This window comes from Mobula hypostoma, chromosome X1, assembly GCF_963921235.1.
Source record: "Mobula hypostoma chromosome X1, sMobHyp1.1, whole genome shotgun sequence".
In the NCBI taxonomy this organism is placed as follows: Eukaryota; Metazoa; Chordata; class Chondrichthyes; order Myliobatiformes; family Myliobatidae; genus Mobula; species Mobula hypostoma.
In genome coordinates, this window is record NC_086128.1 from 54,502,024 (window position 1) to 54,524,531 (window position 22,508).

At 41.8% G+C, this 22,508-nt stretch overlaps 1 protein-coding gene across 2 annotated transcripts in view; it reads left to right on the forward strand.

Moving 5' to 3' along the window:
- Positions 1 to 22,508, forward strand: part of cacnb1 (calcium channel, voltage-dependent, beta 1 subunit) — a 374,637-nt gene that overhangs the window by 306,709 nt on the left and 45,420 nt on the right. For both annotated transcript variants that reach the window (XM_063038057.1, XM_063038058.1), the window contains exons 9-10: positions 2,773 to 2,831; positions 7,237 to 7,346. In XM_063038057.1, the coding sequence (XP_062894127.1) occupies positions 2,773 to 2,831; positions 7,237 to 7,346 (169 nt within the window). The remainder of the gene's footprint in view (positions 1 to 2,772; positions 2,832 to 7,236; positions 7,347 to 22,508) is intronic.

Consider the following 22,508-nt stretch of genomic DNA (forward strand, 5'->3'; position numbering starts at 1 on the left):
AATTACTTTGATAATAAATTTACTTTGAACTTTGACGACTTATCATGACCTACTATACTCAAACCAAGTCCCTGTTATCCGGTATTGTGAGATAGCTTTTACCACTCCTTGTGGCTAAATATAGAACTGAAATTTCAGTTGCAGTAAGGACTGCCCAGAAGATGGTGTTCTCTCTTAGATGACCTGCCCATCATCACCCTCTGGTTCCCACCACCCTCCCTTTAGTCCACTGTCCTCTCCTATCAGATTTCTTCATCTTTAGTTCTTGAACTCTTCCACACCTAGCCGCTCCCAGCTTCTCAGATCATCTACCCATCCCCACCCATCCTCCTTCCCCCACACCTGGTCTCTCCTATCACCTGCCAGCTTGTGCTCCACCCTTACCCCCTACCTTCTTATTCTGGTTTCTGCCCGCTCTCTTTCCAGTCCTGATGAAAAGCCTCAGCCTGTTAGTCGACTGCTTATTCATTTCCATAGATGCTACCTGACTTGCTGGGTTCCTCCAGCATTTCATGTATTTTACTCAATGTTAAACCAGATGCTGTTTGCGTGGGCAAAAAAAAATTGAAGAACAAGGAAGCTATCCCACTGTCCAAGTCAGTTTCCTCAGTCAATAGCTCTAAAGGTTCAAAGTAAATTTACTTTCAGAGAATGTACTGTATATGCTACCATATACTATCTCAAGATTTGTTTTCTTGTACAGTAAAAATTAAATACAATAGAATTTCACAAAAAACTATACATAAACAAGTCTGACAACCATTGTGCAAAAGAAGACAAATTGTCAAAATAACAAATAATACTGAGAACTTGAGTCCTTGAAAGTGAGTCTGTAGGTTGTAGAATCAGTCCAGAGCTGAGGTGAGTAGTTATCCATAGTGGTTCATGAGTCTGAGGGTACTAACTGTTCCTGAACCTGGTGCTGTGGGACCTGAGGCTCCTGTACCTCCTTCCTCATGGCAGCAGTGAGAAGAGAGCATGGCCTGGATGATGGGAGTCCTTGATGATTGATGCACATAAAGCAGATGATTAAACACACGAAATTCTGCAGATGTTGGAAATTAAGAGTAACACACACAAAATGCTGGAGAAACTCAGCAGGTCAGACAGCATCTATGGAGAGGAATAAAGAGCTGACATTTCAGGCCAAGACCTTTCATCAGGACTAGAAAGGAAAGGGGGAAGAAGCCAAAATAAAAATGTGAAGGAGGGGTCAGAGTACAAGCTTGAAGATGATAGGTGAAACCAGGTGAAGGGCTTGGTAGGGAGGTGGGGGAGGTGAAATAGGTGATTCTCTCATTTTGTGTAAATTGGATACATTGATCCTGACATCAGACCATCTTTTGCAGTGAGGTCATAAAGGATGCTACACAAGTGCAAGGCCTTACTTCTCTGCATTTAAGTGATGGTGGATGGGATCTGATATGGTACCTTGTGAGGTAAAATAGCCAGTTAAAGTCAACACAAAAACAAGATCCCTTGAGTGTTGTACAAGCATGTAACAGGTGACCATTAACACCATCCAGCGAGGAGGGAAAATGGTCTGGATGGGGGGTGCGAGGAGGACTAGATTGTTGGCAGCTTCAACCAGACCGTACAAGAGTCATAGAGCACTACTGCACCGAAACAGGCTCCACGACCCACTCAGTCAATGCCAAGCTGCTTTTTGCCAGGTATCATTGACCTGCACCTGGACCATAGCCCTCCATACCCCTCCCATCCATGTACCTATCCAAATATCTCTTATATGTTACAATTGATCCCCACGTCCACCACTTCCGCTGGTAGCTTGTTCCACACTCACATGACCCTCTAGGTGAAGAAGACCCCCTTAGGTTCTCCTTAACTAGCTCACCATTCACCCCTACCCTATGATTTCTAGAGCTAGTCGAACCCAATCTCATTGGAAAAAACCTGCTTGCATTTACCCTATCTATACTCATTATTTTGTATGCCCCCTCATTTTCCTGCGCTCCAGGGAATAAAGTCCAAACCTATTCAACCTTTCCCTATAACTCAGGTCCTCAAGCCCTGGCAACATCCTTGTAAATTTTCTCTGCACTCTTTCAATCTTATTGACATCTTTCCTGTAGGTAGGGAGCCAGAACTGCACACAATTAGGCCTCACCAATATCTTATACAACTTCAACATAACATGCCAACTCCTGTACTCAGTATTTTGATTTATGAAGGCCAATGTGCCAAAAGATCTTTTTACAACCCTATCTGCTTGTTATGCCACTTTCAATGAATTCTGGATCTGTATTCCCAGATCCCTCTGTTCAACTGCACTCCTCAGTGTGTAACTGTCCTCCCAAAGTACAACAACCTCACATGCCACTGCATTAAATTCCATTTGCTACCTTTCAGCCCGTTTTTCCAGCTGGTCCAGATCCCACTGCAAGCTTTGATAGCCTAACTTGCCAAACATTACACCTGCAATATTGGTGTCATCTGCAAAATTGCTGATGCAATTTATCACATTATGATCCAGATGATTAATATACATGACAAATAATAATGTACCAGCACTCCACTAGTCATAGGCCTCCAGGATTCCCCCAGTTCTGTACACACAAGCTGTCATCCTGAACTCACTCCTAACCTGTGCCTGGGATGTTTTCCATCCATTGGTTTCCATAGGTGGGTGAAGAAATGGACTGCTCTAGATCAGAATTTCCACAGCAAAACTTTGACTAAGGAATGTTGATTTAATAATTGCACTGTAAACATCAAAATCTTGCCTTAACGTGATCACTTCTCTCTATACAGGTGACAGACATGATGCAGAAGGCTTTGTTTGACTTTTTGAAACATAAGTTTGATGGAAGGTAAGAAAAGACCAAACTTCAGCCTCTGCAATGCCATTAAAATGAGCGCCGTGGTAGCGTAACGGTTTGTACAATGCTATTATAGCTCAGGGTGTCGGAGTTTGGAGTTCAATTCCAATGTCTTCTGTAAGGAGTCTGTACATCCTCCCTGTGGAATGCAATGGTTTTCTCTGGGTGCTCCGGTTTCCTCCCGCAATCCAAATATGTGCTGGTTGGTAGGTTAGTTGGTCATTGTAAATTGTCCCATGATTAGACTAGGATTAAATCGGGGGTTGCTGAGTGGTGTGACTCGAAAGCCCTGAAGGGCCTATTCCACATTGTATCTCAATCAATCAATATATAAATAAATAAATGCATAGATCTATAACATCCATGCAGTTGCTGGACCTGTTTAGAGTCCTTCACCTTATCCAAAACAGAGCAGAAGCCTTCCTCCCCTGAGATCCTCAGCATAGTTTATGTGACATTTCATTTCACTGGAAGGAAATTTAACCTTACTGCCTGTGACACAATGTCTTGGCTGATGTCCAGAAACAGAATCAGAATAAGATTTATTAAAGCTCAAAGTTCAAAGTACATTTATAATCAAAGTATCCATACTATATGCAACCTTGAGATTTGTCTCCTTACAAGCAGCCACAAAACAAAGAAACCCAATAGAACCCATTAAAAAAGGAAGACAGTCAAACATCCAATATACAGAAAAAATAACAAATTGTGCAAGCAATAAAAAATAAACCAACAGCATTCGAAACTTCAGTTCACACTGCAAAGATGCCAGATCATACAGGTGGTTCAAATGCTCAACCCCAAAAGGGAAGTTACTGGTTATTGATTGCAGTGATCGTTTCCAAGAAAAGGTGTAATTAGTAGTTTTTTTTTGCTGCCAGCAAGTCATCTCTGTGTTTCACCAGCACCATATTAAACTGGAAGCTGGCATGCTGTATAGAATATAAAACATTACAGCCCCTTTGGCCCATGATGTTGTGCTAACCTTTAAACCTACTCTGATCAATCTAACCCTTCCCTCCTACATAGCCCTCCAATGGTCTATCATCCATGTGCCTATCTAAGATTTTCTTAAATGTCCCTAATGTATCTGCCTCTACCATCACCTCCAACAATGTGTTCCATACACCCACCACTCTGTAAAAAAACCTACCTCTGACATGACCTCTATACTTTCCTCCAATCACCTTAAAATTATGCCCCTTCGTATTAGCCATTTCCATCCTGGAAAAAAAGTCTCTGACTGTCAACTCGATATATGCCTCTATCTACCTCTATCAATTCATCTCCCATGTTTCTTCATTGTTCACTTCTCCAACCAGCTCAGCATATCTATCAATGTCCTGTTGTAACCGATGACTATTGACAATTCCAGCAACCAACATTCAAAGTAGATTTATTATCAAAGTACATATATGTCACCATATACAATCTGAGATTCATTTTCTTGTGGGCATACTCAATAAATGCATAATAGAAAAATAACCAGAATATAATGAATGAAAGACCACACCAACTTGGGCAGTGTGCAAAAGACAACAAACTGTGCAAATACAAAAAAAAATAGAAATAATAATAATAAATAAATAAGCAATAAATAACAAGAACATGAGATGAGAGTCCTTGAAAGTGAGCCCACAGGTTGTGGGAACATTTCAATGATGGGGTTAATAAAGTGAAGTGAAGTTATCCTGTTTGATTCGGGAGCCTGATGGGTGAGGGATAATAACTGTACCTGAACCTGGTAGTGCGAGTCCTGAGGCCTCTATACCCTCTTCCTAATGGCAGCAGCGAGAAGAGAGCATGTCCTGAGTGGTGGGTGTCCTTGATGATGGATTTCTTCTTTCCTGCGGCAACACTTCATGTAGATGTGCTCAATGGCGGGGAGGACTTTGCCTGTGATGGACTGGGCCGTACCTACTACTTTTTTGTAGGATTTTCTGTTCAAGGGCACTAGTGTTTCCATAGCAGGCTGTAATCCAGCCAGTCAATATACTCTTCACTACCCATCTATAGAAGTTTGCTAAAGTTTTAGATGTCATGCAAATTCCTAAGGAAGTAGAGGTGCTGCCTTGCTTTTTATGTGACTGCACTTACAATTAGGGCCCGGGTCAGGTCCTCCGAAATGATAACAGTAAGGAATTTAAAGTTGCTAACCCTCTCCACCTCTGATGAGGACTGCCTCATGAACCTCTGGTTTTCTCCTCCTGAAGTCAATAATTGGCTTCTGACATTGACATTGAATAAGTGATGGTTGTTATGGCACCACTCAGCCAGGTTTTCAATCTCCTATATGCTGATTTTGTCACTACTTTTGATTCAGCCTACATCAGTGATGTCAACAGCAAACTTGAAAATGGCACTGGGGTTGTACTTAGCCACACAGTCATAAGTGTAAAATGAGTAGAGCAGCCCAGGTAGATGTTTTCAGAAACCGGAATCCTGAAAGGATGGAGGGAGCATCCCATGCATCAGTGTGACAAGAAGCACAAGAGGGATGATTCGCCCACTGCCCACATACTCTCAAGCTAGCCTCACAGTGACATGCTCTTCATTCTCCCGGTCCACAAAATGCCACTAAAAAAGCCCAGATACCCAAAAGGCAAGGGTGAACCAGTAAGTTAAACCCAAGCTGGGTCCACAGAAAACAAGTTTCCACTCAACTCAATGACAGGGTGGAGTGATACTGAATCTTCAGTAAACACTGTCAATTTAACCCATGCAATCCCAGGCATACAGATGCCAGGTAATGAGGTTTAAAAATATCGTTCCTCCCAGAATTACATGCCTCTCATTATCTTGGTCCATGGGATAAACACAAGCCAGACCTGATCAACCCTGGATGGGTCGCCTGGGAGAAGATGTCTAATGATTAAAGACCCAAAACACCTGATGACCCAAGGTTGCATTCCTGATGATGTGTCCCAGTGCACACCCAGTTCATTAAACGTGGTGTTGGATCACGATAATGAAGGGCATGGGCCAGATTAAAGTGACTCCACTACACTACCCTATCCGCCATAGCCCCACATTCTCGCCACACAAAACCCCACAACCTTATCTCTCCCAGCCCCACATATACATCCATCGGCCCCACCCCCAAACCTCATCTTAAGGTCCAAGGGGCACACACCCCTACTAACCCCAGGGGCACCCCGATTAACCCTGGTCAAACCCCCACAAACCCGATGACTTGTGTAAAGAGGAGCAAGATCCAATAAAGGCAAGTATTGGACCTGGTTAATGAAGGCGTGGGCAGGGTTGCATGACACTGAATCTCAAGTGACGAGATCAAGAAGCACAAGAGGGATGATTCGCCCACTGCCTGCATACACTCAACCCACCGGCTGGTAGTGTAGTGGCATCCACACTGGACTTCGAGGTGTGTGGTCCTGGGTTTGAATCCAGCTGGCTCCTTGCATACGTCTTCCATCTGTGCTGGGTTGAGCGTCGAGGTAGAAACTTGGCTTTGTGAAAATGCAAACAAAAATGCTAAAGGAATGGCAAGGTTGATGCCCGATGTGCGGAAAGGAACAACAACAATACATCAGATTTTATTGTACTGTGGTAGATTTTATAACACTTTTTTACTAGAAGTGTGAGTAATCACAATCAGGTAGTGTATGTCCCATGAAGGAGGCAGTGTTTCGGAAGCACAACCTCAAGGGATGTCACAAAGACCATAAGCCCATAAGACAGAGCAGAATTAGACCATTCAACCCATCGAGTCTTCTCCACCATTCCATCATGGCTGATTTATATACCCTTTCAACCCCATTCTCCTGCCTTCTCCCTATAACCTTTGACACCCTTACTAATCAAGAATCTATCAACCTCCACTCTAAATATACCCAAATGACTTGGCCTCCACAGCCGTCTGTGACATTGAGTTCCACTGATTCGTCACCCTCTGGCTAAAGAAATTCCTCCTCATCTCTGTTCTAAAGGGATATGCTTATACACTGAGGCTGTCCCCTCTGGTTGTAGCCTCCTTCACTATAGGAAGCATCATCTCAAAGTCCACTCTATCGAGACATTTCAACATTCGATAGGTTTCAATGAGATCCCCCCCTCATTCTTCTAAATTCCAACAAGAACAGGCACAGAGCCATCAAATGCTTCTCACACATTAACTCTTTCAATCCTGGGATCATTCACGTGAACCTCCTCTGGACCTTCTCCAATACCAGCACATCCTTACTTAGAAAATGGGCCCAAAACTGCTCACAATACTCCAAGTGCAGTCTGACCAATACCTTATAAAGCCTCAGCATTACATCCTTGCTTTTATATTCTAGTCCTCTTGAAATGACACCATAATATGTGGCAGGAGAGTATTACTGGGAAGACTAACGGTTCTAGGCAAGCTACAAGTAACCCTGCTTTCTGTTGACAGAATATCAATCACACGAGTTACTGCTGACATCTCATTAGCAAAGCGATCAGTGCTGAACAATCCCAGCAAACACACGATAATCGAGCGTTCCAGCACTCGTTCCAGCCTAGGTGAGTGTCTCGCTTGAATTGCCTCTTAAATTTCTTTCCTAATTGGATTGTCTGAGCTGTTTTTTGAAACATCCTTTCACCTGGGTCTGTGGCGGTCTCTCGGCTTCTGTCAAACGGGCAACAAAGGATGAAACTGGTAACCAGAGCGCTCAGTTTCAGGATAATCAAGGTGGGGGCTATGAGGGTGATGAGGAGAAATGCTCTCAATCAGCGAGCTGTTCTGATCAGAAAGTCTGTAACAAATCTATTTCCAAAGAGAAATAGATATATCCTCTAAAAGGACATTTTTCCAGGAGAGGGAGGGTAAGGGGACTACAAGAAACCTCTGATAATTCACTCTATGGGGGTGTCACGGTAGTGTAGTGGTTAGCATTACGCTATTACAGCTTGGGACATCTGGAGTTCTGAGTTCAATTCCAACTCCATCTGTAAGTTGTCTGTAGGTCCTCCCCATGGAATGTGTAGATCTTCTTCAGGTGTTCCAGTTTACTCCCACAGTCCAAAGGTGTACTGGGCAGGTTAATAGGTCATTGTAAATTGCCCAGTAATTAGGTTAGGGTTAACCAGGGTTGTCGAGGTTTGCTGGGGTGATGTGGCGTGAAGGGCCAGAAGGGCCCTGTATGGCTAAGTTTAGCACTGTATTGCTAAATAAATCTACATCTATTCGGAGAGTCCAAGAATTGCTTTCCAGTTATAGACAACCTGCCTTTCCAGCAGAGTTTTCCCCTTCCTATGCCCCTCTCTCTCCCAATCTGATCCTCCTTCAGTCTTCCTGCCATCCCATATTTGACCCCATTCCTGCCCCTTTCCCCTTCTCACCCACTCCCCTTCCGATCCTTCTCCAGTCCTCCCATTTTTTGATGCTTTTCCTACCTCCCATACTGCTCCCCCAGATGCCCATCACTCATCTTCATTAAAGTGCTAAGGTTAGTTTTATTTGTCATTCTCACATGTACATTTAAACATTGAAACATACAATAAAATGTGTCAACAAGGATGCGCTGAGTCGCCATGCTTCATTCCATCCACCCACTACACACATATTCTGTGCTCCACCCACCCTCTTTCCTGTCAGGTTCTGGTTCCATTTGCCATTTACCTCTCCCTTAATGGTCCCATTCTCATCTCCTTTACTTATCATAGTCCTGCATTGGTTGCTGCTTATCTCCCTCCAGCAGCCGCCTCTACTTTCATTCTTACCTCCCCCCATCTCTTACTTACTAGCGTCTTGTTTCCCATGTTCCTTTTAAACTGACCATGTTTGCTGAAAAATGTATTACATTGTGTAGCATTGAAGAAGCAAAAGATTAAAAGTATGATAAGGTATTAATAGAATAACATCTGGATGTTCAGAACATCTGTCCGATCTGCCACCACCAAAGTACTCAGCATACTGAATTAACAGCGTTTTACTGTAATCTAACATGCAGACACAAGCAACTGCAGATGCTGGGATCTCGAGCAACAATAAATCTGCCGGAAGAATTCAACAGGTCAAGCAGACTGGGAGGAAAAGAATAGTCGATATTTTGGGTCAAAACCCTGCATCAGGACCTGAAATGCTGACAATTCTTCTGCTCATGCAGCTGCTGAGTTCCTCCAGCCAACTGCTTGTTGCTCCTGAGCCTCTATATTTCCCTAAGCCTCCATATTGTTGTTGCCTGTGTTGTTCTGTGGACATGCTGGGCAAGTTATGCAGATGTTGGAATGTATGCTGACACTTGTGGGCACCACCCAGCACATCCTTAGGTGGTGTTGATAGTTAACACAAATGACGCATTTCGCTGCAGGGTGTGATAAATAAAGGAACCTGAATCTGATTTATGAAATCTGCGAGTTTAATTTTAGAACTTGTGACATTCAGTTCATGGTTGGCTCCACTAAGGAAACAGCTGCCCAGTACTTCCTGTAACTGATTTATTTTGAATAATGTAAATCAAATATAGGTTATAAAACTTTTGTGCAAGTGAGTAAAACATCAGTCCTTGGAGAGGAGTAAACAGTCCATGTTTCAGGCTGAGACGCTTCATCAGATTGAAGAAGCAGAAGTCATCTGATAGGAGAGGCCAATAAACCATGGAAAAAGGGTGGGTGGAGAGGAACCAGAGGAAGGTGATGGGCAGGTGAGGAGGAAAGAAGGGGTAAGAGGGAAGTGGATAGATGAGGGAGGGGAGATGAAGCTAGGAAGTGACAGGTGGAATTGGTACAGGGCTGAAGAAAATGGATTCTAATAGGAGAGGACGGCAGACCATGGAACAAAGGGAAGGAGGAAGTGCCATTCATTAAAGAAATCAATGTTCATGCCATCAGGTTGGAGGCTACCCAGACAGAACCCTGTAAGGAGTTTGTATGTTCTCCCTGTGACCTCGTGAGTCTCTCCAGGTGCTCCGGTTTCCTCTCAAAGTCCAAAGATGTACCAGTTGGTAGATTGATTGGTTATTGTAAATTCTCCCATGATTAGGCTAGGATTAAATTGGGGGACTGCTAGGCGGTGTGTTTCGAAAGGCCAGGAGGGCCTATTCCACACAATATCTCAATAAATAATAAATACATAAGTATCTAACTTACATTAATTCCCCCCCTTTCCTTTTCCATTCTTCATTCTGATTATCCTCTTACCCCTTCTTCTCACCTACCCATCATCTCTCTATAGTTCATCTCCTTCTTCCCTTACTTCCACTGTCCATATGGTTCCCTGTCCTTCCCTATAACATCCCTTCTTCTTCAGTTCTTTACTTCTTCCACCTATCCTTTCCCAGCTATTTACTTCAATCCACCCACCTTCCCCCTCATCTAGTCTCACCTATCACCTGCCAGTTTGTACTCCTTTCCTAGACCCACCTTCTTGTTCTGGCTTCTTCACCCCCTTCATTTCTGGTCCCGATGAAGGATCTCGGCCCAAAACATTGAATGTTTATTTCTCTCCATAGATGCTGCCTGACCTGAGTTTCTCCAGCACTTTGTGTATGTTGCTCAAGATTTCCAGCATCTGCAGAATGTCTTGTGTTTAACCTTCAATCCTGACCCTCAACGTATGGAAACCTGATATTTTCTGCAGCTGTAGGAAATACATAGTGCAAGTACTGAAGAATGACTTAAGTATTTAATCTAATGAAAGCACTTTCTCCTGTGCATTTGGATTAAGCATTTCTGATTATATGTTGTTGGATTAGGCCATGTTGGTGACAGAGTTCCTGTGTGTGACTCTTAGTTTAGTTTAAGAAACAGCATCGACTTCCCTCGGGATGGGCATGGAGAAAAGAGCAAACACTGCCACTTAATGGCAGGAGGAAGTATTGCTGGCTGTATCATTGCTGGTGCAAACATTAGTTAATAAACTTTAAAAAAAAAGTTAAAATGAAACTTGCAGAAGTCACATGCAGAGTTTTCAGATTTAATGCATGATTGATTATTTATATTTTGACAGTAATTTAAAATGAATCTTGGACACATGCCCAAGACCATTGTATGCCCTTAAGGCCTGAGATAATTCTGTTCATATTGAGGGGAACAGTAAATCAGAGGGGATGTGGATCTTTGAATACTTAAGTATTCAGTAGGTTTTATTTTACTCACATTGGCCTATTTACAGTATTTTAGAAATAAAGCAGGAACATGAGTAAACAGGAAGGAAAACCGAGGAAAACCTAAAAATTCCTTTCCATTGATGCTGCCTGACCTGCTGAGTTCCTCCAGCATTTCATATGTTTCTCTAGGTTTCCATCTTTGTAGAATCTCTTGTGTTCAGTAAAAGGAACAGAAAATGGTGAAAATACTCAACAGCTCAATCAGTATTTGTGGAAAGAGAAACTGTAATATTACAGTTTCATCAAGAACCTTCATCAAGACTGAAAAGGAGAGAATGCAAGATAGTTCAGTTAGCAGAGGAAATGGGAGAGGACAAAGGGTAGAACAGTGGCAGTATCTTTGATAGAATAAAATGATGTAACAATAGAACATTACAGCGCCGTACAGCCCAGGATGTTGTGCTGACCTTTTAACCTACTCTAAAATCAATCTAACCCTTCCCTCCTACATAGCTTTCGATTTTTCCATCATCCGAGTGTCCAACTAAAACTTTTTTAAATGTCCCTAACGTACCTACATGGGCAATTAAGCCTTTGTGTCTATATAATGTACGAAGTCTAGGTAAAGTAGAGTCTGACTTATTTGAATGTGCGAAAGTATTAAAGAAAGACCACTGTTGCATCCTGTCACCATTGTATTCACCCACAGTCACCCTCGCCTTCTCTGCTACCTAGGGCAACTTATTTGCTCTCCTTCTCCATTCTGTTGAAAAGTCTTTGGCCTGAAAAGTTAGCTGTCAAACCTGCTAAGTGTTTCTAGAATTTTCTGTTTTTATTTCAGCGAAGTATTTATCCTGTGAACAACTCTCTTTAACCCCATTGTATATTTAAGAAATAGGTTTCTTATTTACTTTGAAATTTTAAATTTCTTACCTGTCAGCAATTCTGTGTGTGACCTGCTTAGGTTTCTCTAATAAACCCACCTTGAGATTGTTGAGACTGTCAATAGCATTATGGGGATGGGGGTGGGGGGTGGAATTAGTGAGCACATCTAATCTTTTCACTCCAAATCACCATCAGAAGTGATGATTACAAAATTACTGGACAAACTCAGCAGGTCAGGCAAAGTCTATGGAGAACAATGAAGAGTCAACATTTCGGTCCAGGACTTTTCATCAGGACTGGAAATGAAGGGGGGAGAATTGAGTGTAAGGAGGTGGGGAGAGGGGAATGAGTCGCAGAGACCAAGAGAGGGAGCAGTGAGAGAGGGTCAAAGAGCAGATTTAAACTTCTTCAGGGTAGGCATATCTCAAAGTGACTTCACAGTGCAGCAACATATCATAAACACAAAAAATTCTACAGATGCTGGAAAGCCAGAGTAACACATAGAAAATGCTGGAGGAACTCAGCGGGTCAGGCAGCATCTATGGAGAAGAATAAACAATTAACATTTAGGGCCGAGACCCTTCATCAGGACAGCAAATGGGGCGGGGGGGGGTGGTTGGAGAAGCCTGTTTATTCCTTTCCATAGATGAGTTCCTCCAGCATTTTGTGTGTGTTACTCTGGTAGAGAGGCAGGCTATGCTTAGAGAGGGTAGATGACCTAGAGGAGATGCATTAAATCCTTAGGTAGAAAGGGAAGTAAGAGGAGAAAATGCAGAGGCCCCAACCGTAATCTTCCAAAGATTCAACCGTGATACCTTAGAACGGGAAATTTTCAAATGTTCCAACCTTCTTTAAAAGAACAGTGTAAAGGTAGCGACTAGAGACCATTTCATTTTTTAAATCTTTTTTATTGATTATTATTAAAGATCAACAAAATACACTAAGATAATCAAGTCAATGTCAATATGTACAATAAAGAATTAAATTAACAAATAACTGATTAACAAAGCTAAGCAAAATATCAATAATAAGAAAAAATAAAGTGTTAAGAATATTTTTTGAAAGAAGAAAAGAGAGAAAAAAAAGAACCCCTACTAACTAAGAGGAAAAATTCCTACTAACTGAAAAAAACCCCGTTGGGAGCACAACCCCGAAGCTATACGTCATACAAGCTTGCATAAAAGAAAAACAACAAACCTCCAACTCAAATCCATTTAAACAAAAATCGGAAGGAAATCATCTTAATTAACTGAAATCAGATGATAATAGCAGGCAAAAGAACCCCACCTTTTCTCAAAATCAAATTGAGGATCAAAAGTTCAACTTCTGATTTTCTCCAAACTAAGACATAGCATCACCTGAGAGAACCATTGTATCAAAGTAGAACAGGAGCATCTTTCCACTTCAACAAAGTAGCCCTTCTGGCCAATAATGTAATGAATGCAATTACATGTTGGTCTGATGGAGAAATACTATGAATATATTGAGGGATTATACCAAACAAAACTGTCAATTTATTAGGTTGTAAATTAATATTTAAAACTTTAGAAATTGTAGAAAAATTAGATTTCCAAAAATGTTTCAATACAGAACACGACCAAAACATGTGTGTCAATGTCCTGACGAAGGGTCTCGGCCTGAAACGTCGACTGCGCCTCTTCCTATAGATGCTGCCTGGCCTGCTGCGTTCACCAGCAACTTTGATGTATGTTGCTTGAATTTCCAGCATCTGCAGAATTCCTGTTGTTTGTTGTCAATGTAGCTGTCTCAGTTTTACATTAATCACACTGACTATCAAGATTAGGAAACATTTTAGACAGTCTCTCCTTTGTCAAATAATAACGATGTACAATTTTAAATTGAATTAAAGAGTGACTGGCACAGATCAAAGAAGAGTTAACCAACTTCAAAATCTGCAACCAATCCTCTGTTATCAAGGTCGTGTTAAGCTCTCTCTCCCAATCTTGCTTAATCTTAAGTGAAGGGTAATTGTGCTGTTGTAACAATACATGATAAATGTTCCCAATAAAACCTTTCACTAAAGGTTAATTTTAAAAATAATATTCAACAGGTCAGAATCCTGTATATATGGAAAATTACTTAAATATTCTTGTAAAAAGTGTCTGATGTGAAGATATTGCAGGAAATGTGAATATGAGAGAGAGTATTTAGTTACTAATTTCTCAAAAGACACCAATCAGCCATCTTGGAACAGATCCATAAAGGAATAAACTCCTTTATTCCTCCAAAGAAGAAAGGTAGGATCACTTCATGAAGGTTTAAATAAATAATTTAAATAAATAAATAAATAATTACGAAACTGGAACTAAATTCGTAATAACTGCTTAATTAAAGGATATAAATTTAAATTAGCAATTTTGGCCAGTTGTACAGGTAGGGAAGCTCCTAATAACGAGATTAAGTGAAACTGTTACACACCTTTCAATTCCAAATCAACCCAAGGTAGTCGTTCATTTTTATCAGCTCAATATAACCAAAAACACATATAACATATATTAACAGTCCAATAATACATTCTTAAATTAGGCAGAGCAAGACCTCCATCCTTTTTTAATTTTTGTAAATGATATTTACCAATTCTTAGTCTTTTATTATTCCAAACAAAAGATGAAATAATAGAGTCAACCTGATCAAAAAACTTCTTAGTTAAAAAAATAGGGATCTTTTGAAATACATATAAAAATTTTGGTAAAGTCATCATTTTAAATGCATGAATTCGGCAGGCTAATGAAAGTGTAAGTGGATTCCACCTACAAAATAATTGCTTCATAAAATCCACTAAGGGAACCAAATTAGATTTGTAAAGGTCTTTATGATTTTTAGTAATAATAATACCTAAATATTTAAAAGAGTCCGTAACTCTAAAAGGAGTAGAAACATAGACACATAGAAAATAGGTGCAGGAGTAGGCCATTTGGCCCTTCGAACCTGCACCGCCATTCAGTATGATCATGGCTGATCATCCAACTCAGAACCCTGTACCAGCCTTCCCTCCATACCCGCTGATCCCTTTAGCCACAAGGGCCATATCTAACTCCCTCTTAAATATAGCCAATGAACTGGCCTCAACTGTTTCCTGTGGCAGAGAATTCCACAAATTCACTGCTCCCTGTGTGAAGAAGCTTTTCCCAATCTCGGTCCTAAAAGACAGTTTTATCCTCAAACTGTGACCCCTCGTTCAGGACTTCCCCAACATCGGGAACAATCTTCCTGCATCTAGCCTGTCCAATCCCTTTAGGATTTTATATGTTTCAATAAGATCCCCCCCTCAATCTTCTAAATTCCACAGAGTATAAGCCTGTCGATCCAGTCTTTCATCATATGAAAGTCCTGTCATCCCAGGAATCAATCTGGTGAACCTTCTTTGTACTCACTCCATGGCAAGAATGTCTTTCCTCAGATTAGGGGACCAAAACTGCACACAATACTCCAGGTGTGGTCTCACCAAGGCCTTGTACAACTGCAGTAGTACTTCCCAGCTCCTGTGCTCGAATCCTCTTGCTATGAATGCCAGCATACCATTCGCCTTTTTCACCATCTGCTGTACCTGCATGCCCACTTTCAATCACCCGTGTATAATGACACCCAGGTATCATTGCACCTCCCCTTTTCCTAATCGGCCACCATTCAGATAATAATCTGTTTTCCTGTTTTTGCCACCAAAGTAGATAACCTCACATTTATCCACATTAAATTGCATCTGCCATGAATTTGCCCACTCACCTAACCTATCCAAGTCACCCTGCATCCTCTTAGCATTCTCCTCACAGCTAACACTGCCGCCCAGTTTCGTGTCATCCGCAAACTTGGAGGTGCTGCATTTAATTCCCTTGTCTAAGTCATTAATATATATTGTAAACAACTGGGGTCCCAGCACTGAGTCTTGCGGTACCCCACTAGTCACTGCCTGCCATTCTGAAAAGGTCCCGTTTATTCCCACTCTTTGCTTCCTGTCTGCCAACCAATTTTCTATCCACATCAATACCTTACCCCCAATACCGTGTGCTTTAAGTTTGCACACTAATCTCCTGTGTGGGACCTTGTCAAAAGCCTTTTGAAAATCCAAATATACCACATCCACTGATTCTCCCTGATCCACTCTATTAGTTACATCCTCAAAAAATTCCATGAGATTCGTCAGACATGATTTTCCTTTCACAAATCCATGCTGACTTTGTCCGATGATTTCACTACTTTCCAAATGTGCTGTTATCACATCTTTGATAACTGACTCTAGCAGTTTCCCCACCACCGATGTTCAGCTAACCGGTCTATAATTCCCCGGTTTCTCTCTCCCTCCTTTTTAAAAAAGCATGGTTACATTAGCCACCCTCCAATCCTCAGGAACTAGTCCAGAATTTAAAGAGTTTTGAAAAATTATCACTAATGCATCCACTATTTCTTGGGCTACTTCCTTATGCACTCCGGGATGCAGACCATCTGGCCCTGGGGATTTATCTGCCTTTAAACCCTTCAATTCACCTAATACCACTTCCCTACTAACATGTATTTCCCTCAGTTCCTCCATCTCACTAGACCCTCTGTCCCCTACTATTTCTGGAAGATTATTTATGTCCTCCTTAGTGAAGACAGAACCAAAGTAGTTATTGAATTGGTCTGCCATGTCCTTGTTCCCCATAATCAAATCACCTGTTTCTGTCTGTAGGGGACCAACATTTGTCTTAACCAATCTTTTTCTTTTCACATATCTATAAAAGCTTTTACAGTCAGTTTTTATGTTCCCTGCCAGTTTTCTCTCATAATCTTTTTTCCCTTTCCTAATTAAGCCCTTTGTCCTCCTCTGCTGGACTCTGAATTTCTCCCAGTCCTCAGGTGAGCCGCTTTTTCTGGCTAATTTGTATGCTTCTTCTTTGGAATTGATACTATCCCTAATTTTCCCTGTCAGCCACGGGTGCACTACCTTCCTTGATTTATTCTTTTGCCAAACTGGGATGAACAATTGTTGTAGTTCATCCATGCGATCTTTAAATGCTTGCCATTGCATATCCACCGTCAACCCTTTAAGTATCATTTGCCAGTCTATCTTAGCTAATTCACGTCTCATACCTTCAAAGTTACCCTTCTTTAAGTTCATCATATATAGAAGCAGAATCATTTAAGGGAAACAATTCACTTCTATGAAGGTTTAGTTTATATCCCGAAAACTTTCGGAATTCGTTTAATAGTTTCAATAAACTAGGAATGGATTCTTCAGGATTCGAAATATAAACTAAGAGATCATCAGCATAAAGGGAGATCTTATGAATAGTCCCATTTATGAAAATTCCATGGATATCTTTAGCTTCACCAAGTGCAATAGCCAAGGGTTCCAGCACCAAATTAAATAACAAGGGACTTAGCGGACATCCTTGTCTCGTACCCCGCGAAAGCCGAAAAAAAGGTCTACAATTATTGGTAATAACAGTAGCAATAGGGCTTTTATATATCATTCTGACCCACTTATTAAAATTAATACCAAAGCCGAATTTCTCTAAAACATTAAATAAGTATTTCCACTCAACTCTGTCAAATGCCTTTTCAGCATCGAGAGAGACAACACATTGGGGAGTCTTGGAAAGGGATGAATATATAACATTAACAGTCTCCGAACATTAGAGAAGGAATAATGGCCCTTTACAAAACCTGTTTGGTCCTGAGAGATAATTTTAGCTAGAATATTCTCCAGCCGATTAGCCATTATTTTTGAAAGAATTTTAGCATCCACATTTAATAATGAAATAGGTCTATATGAAACTAAAGATCAACCAGGGAGTGGGAGGCGCAGAATCAAATATCGCTATGATGTTTGTACGTTCTAGTATCAATTGTTTGGCGACAATAAAGTATGAAGTATGATTAGTTTCACTTTGTATGGAGGAAGTTTCAGGAACAATACTCACGTTCAGCATTAGTAATTATTTTGATATATGTGGATTGATTCTGGAATACCACCATTGATTTGTTAAAGAGAGTTAAATTTGTAGAATATTTTGGTGAAGTGGCAGAGAGGGTTGATGAGGGTAACGCAGGATTTGTGCATTTGATAAACAGTTGCACAATGGGCTTGTCATCAAGATTGAAGCCCATAGAGTAACAGTAGATAGAGTAGAACGGATAGAAAATTAACTATATAACTGGAAATTGTTGCACATTGGTCTGAAGAGGGAGAGTAGTAAATCTCTAAAGGCCAGTACTTGGACTTAGGTGGACAGGGCACAGTTAACATAGAAACATAGAAAATAGGTGCAGGAGTAGGCCATTCGGCCCTTCGAGCCTGCACCGCCATTCAGTATGATCATGGCTGATCATCCAACTCAGAACCCTGTTCCAGCCTTCCCTCCATACCCGCTGATCCCTTTAGCCACAAGGGCCATATCTAACTCCCTCTTAAATATAGCCAATGAACTGGCCTCAACTGTTTCCTGTGGCAGAGGATTCCACAGATTCACCACTCCCTGTGTGAAGAAGTTTTTCCTAATCTCGGTCCTAAAAGGCTTCCCCTTTATCCTCAAACTGTGACCCCTCGTTCTGGAATCCTCAAACTATGACCCCTCGTTCTAGAAAAAAAAGTTCCCAATTTGGAGATGACATGGAACTTAGAATCACAGATATACAAAAATTTACATTTTTGTGGGAAGATTCAGGGGAGGCTATAGCAAGCTGGAGTGCACATTTCCAAATGAGAACAAGTGGAGGGAGACCTGGGATGTATGTGTAGAGTTCATTGAATGCAGAAGAGTGTGTTATGAAAATTGTTAAAAAAACATACAAAATTATGAAGGCAAAGATTAAGTTGTTACTACAGGCAGCCCCAGATAAAGGTTGCCAGCACCAAGCCAGATCCCAGAGGTGATCACAGCCTGATGGTTTCCATAAGACCATAAGACAAAGGAGCAGAAGTCAGCCATTTGGCCCATCGAGTCTGCTCCGCCATTTTATCATGAGCTGATCCATTCTCCCATTTAGTCCCACTCCCCTGCCTTCTCACCATAACCTTTGATGCCCTGGCTACTCAGATACCTATCAATCTCTGCCTTAAATACACCCAATGACTTGGCCTCCACTGCTGCCCGTGGCAACAAATTCCATAGATTCACCACCCTCTGACTAAAAAAATTTCTTTGCATTTCTGTTCTGAATGAGCACCCTTCAATCCTTAAGTCATTCCCTCTCGTACTAGACTCCCCCATCATGGGAAGCAACTTTGCCACATCCACTCTGTCCATGCCTTTCAACATTCGAAATGTTTCTATGAGGTCTCCCCTCAGTCTTCTAAACTCCAAGGAATACAGTCCAAGAGCGGACAAACGTTCCTCATATGTTAACCCTCTCATTCCCGGAATCATTCTAGTGAATCTTCTCTGTACCCTCTCCAACATCAGCACATCCTTTCTTAAATAAGGAGACCAAAACTGCCCACAGTACTCCAAGTGAGGTCTCACCAGCGCCTCATAGAGCCTCAACATCACATCCCTGCTCTTATAGTCTATTCGTCTAGAAATGAATGCCAACATTGCATTCGCCTTCTTCACTACTGACTCCACCTGGAGGTTAACTTTAAGGGTATCCTGTACGAGGAGTCCCAAGTCCCGTTGCATCTCAGAACTTTGAATTCTTTCCCCATTTAAATAATAGACTGCCCGTGTATTTTTTCTAGCAAAGTGCATATCCATATACTTTCCAACATTGTACTTCATTTGCCACTTTTCTGCCCATTTTTCCAATCTATCCAAGTCTCTCTGCAGACTCTCTGTTTCCTCAGCACTACCGGCCCCTCCACCTATCTTCGTATCGTCAGCAAACTTAGCCACAAAGCCATCTATTCCATTATCCAAATCGTTGATGTACAATGTAAAAAGAAGTGGCCCCAGCACGGACCCCTGTGAAACACCACTGGTAACCAGCAGCCAACCAGAATAGGATCCCTTTATTCCCACTTTCTGTTTCCTGCCAATCAGCCAACGCTCTATCCACGTATGTAACTTTCCTGTAATTCCACGGGCTCTTATCTTGTTAAGTAGCCTCATGTGTGGCACCTTGTCAAAGGCCTTCTGAAAATCCAAATATACAACATCCACTGCATCTCCCTTGTCTAGCCTACTGGTAATTTCCTCAAAAAATTGTAATAGGTTTGTCAGGCAGGAATTTCCTTTAAGGAATCCATGCTGAGTTCTGCCGATCTTGTCATATGCCTACAGGTACTCTGTAACCTCATCCTTGACAATCGACTCCAACAACTTCCCAACCACCGATGTCAAGCTAACAGGTCTATAATTTCCTTTTTGCTTCCTTGCCCCCTTCTTAAATAGCGGAGTGACATTTGCAATCTTCCAGTCCTCTGGAACCATGCCAGAATCTATCGACTTTTGAAAGATCATCGCTAATGCCTCCGCAATCTCCACATCTATTTCCTTCAGAACACGAGGGTGCATTCCATCTAGTCTGGGAGATTTATCTACCTTTAGACTATTCAGCTTCCTGAGTACTTTCTCTGTCGTAATAGTGACTGCGCACACTTCTCTTCCCTGCCACCCTTGAGTGTCCGGTATACTGCTGATGTCTTCCTCAGTGAAGGCTGATGCAAAATACTCGTTCAGTTCCTCTGTCATCTCCTTATCTCCCATTACAATTTCTCCAGCATCATTTTCTATCGGTCCTATATCTACTCTCACCTGTCTTTTACTCTTTATATACTTGAAAAAGCTTTTAGTATCCTCTTTGATATTATTTGCTAGCTTCCTTTCATAGTTAATCTTTTCCCTCTTAATGACCTTCTTGGTTTCCTTTTGTAAGGTTTTAAAAACTTCCCAATCCTCTGTCTTCCCACTAATTTTTGCTTCCTTGTGTGCCCTCTCCTTTGCGTTAACTTTGGCTTTGACTTCTCTTGTCAATCACGGTTGCATCCTTTTTCCACTCGAAAATTTCTTCTTTTTTGGAATATACCTGTCTTGCACCTTCCTCACTTCTCGCATAAACTCCAGCCACTGCTGCTCTGCCGTCTTTCCTGCCAGTGTCCCTTTCCAGTCAACTTTGGCCAGTTCCTCTCTCATGCCACTGTAATTTCCTTTACTTCACTGAAATACCGACACATCAGATTTCGGCTTCTCTTTTTCAAATTTCACAGTGAACTCAATCATGTTATGATCACTGCCTCTTAAGGGTTCCTTCACCTCAATCTCTCTAATCACCTCCGGTTCATTACACAATACCCAATCCAGTACAGCTGATCCCCTAGTGGGCTCAATAACAAGCTGTTCTAAAAAGCCATCTCGTAGACATTCTACAAATTCTCTCTCTTGAGATCCAGTGCCGACCTGATTTTCCCAATCCACTCGCATGTTAAAATCCCCCACAATTATCATAACACTGCCCTTCTGACAAGCCTTTTCTATTTCCAGCTGTAATTTGTAGTCCACATCCCTGCAGCTGTTTGGAGGCCTATAAATAACTGCCATCAGGGTCCTTTTACCTCTGCTATTTCTTAGCTCAACCCGTAAAGATTCTGCACCTTCCGATCCTATATCACCTCTTTCTAATGATTTAATATCATTTCTTACCAATAAAGCCATGCCTACCTTCCTATCCTTCCGATACACCGTGTATCCTTGGACGTTCAGCTCCCAGAGACATGCATCCTTTAGCCACGTCTCAGTGGCCACAATATCATACCTGCCAATCCATAGCTGTACGACAAGATCATCCACCTTATTCCTTATGCTGTGTGCATTTAAGTATAACACTTTAAGACCAGTATTTGATACTTTTCGCTTTGATTTCACTGCAACTCATCCCAATGGCTACAAATTTGCCCCATCACTTGCCTGTCCTTCCTGACATCTTTACTGCTCACTATCTTAGATTTATTTCTGTTTTTCCCTTCCTCCACTCTGTCATTCCGGTTCCCATCCCCCTGCCAAATTAGTTTAAACCCTCCCTAACAGCTCTATTAAATTTTCCCACCAGGATATTGGTCCCCTTCGGGTTCAGGTGTAACCCGTCCTTTTTGAACAGGTCATACTTCCCCCAGGAGAGATCCCAATGATCCAAGAATCTGAAGTCCTGCCCCCTGCACCAGTCTCTCAGCCACGCATTCATCTGCCTGATCCTACTATTCTTGCCCTCGCTAGCACGTGGCACAGGTAGCAATCCTGAGATTACTACCCTGGAGGTCCTGCTTCTCAGCTTCCTTCCTAACTCCTGGAAATCTCTCTTCAGGACCTCCTCCTCCTTTGTCCTATCTATGTCATTGGTACCAACATGTACCAAGACAACTGGCTGCTCACCCTCCCCCTTCAGACTATTTAGGACCCGATCTGAGACATCCCGTACCTTGGCACCTGGGAGGCAACACCCCATGTGGGTATCTCTATCAGACTCACAGAATCTCCTGTCCGTTCCCCTGACTATGGAATCCCCTACGACTACCGCATTTCTCTTCTCCCTCCTTTTGTCCTGCACAACAGCGCCAGAGACCCGGTCACTGTGGGCATCCCCTGTCAGGTCATCGCCCTCAACACTTTCACTTTGTTGTTGGAACTGTTGCATGTATTAAATATTATTTCCTTCCTTTGCTCATTTACTAATGTGATATTTCTAAGTGAGTGTCAAAGCTAAGAGAAGAACTTGTTAGGAGCACAGTTTGAGGGGGATGTTGTCTCACTCATCCATCACTTTTTGAGAACTTAATCAATGTGTTGTGTTGATCCAATCATCACCTCCATACTATTAA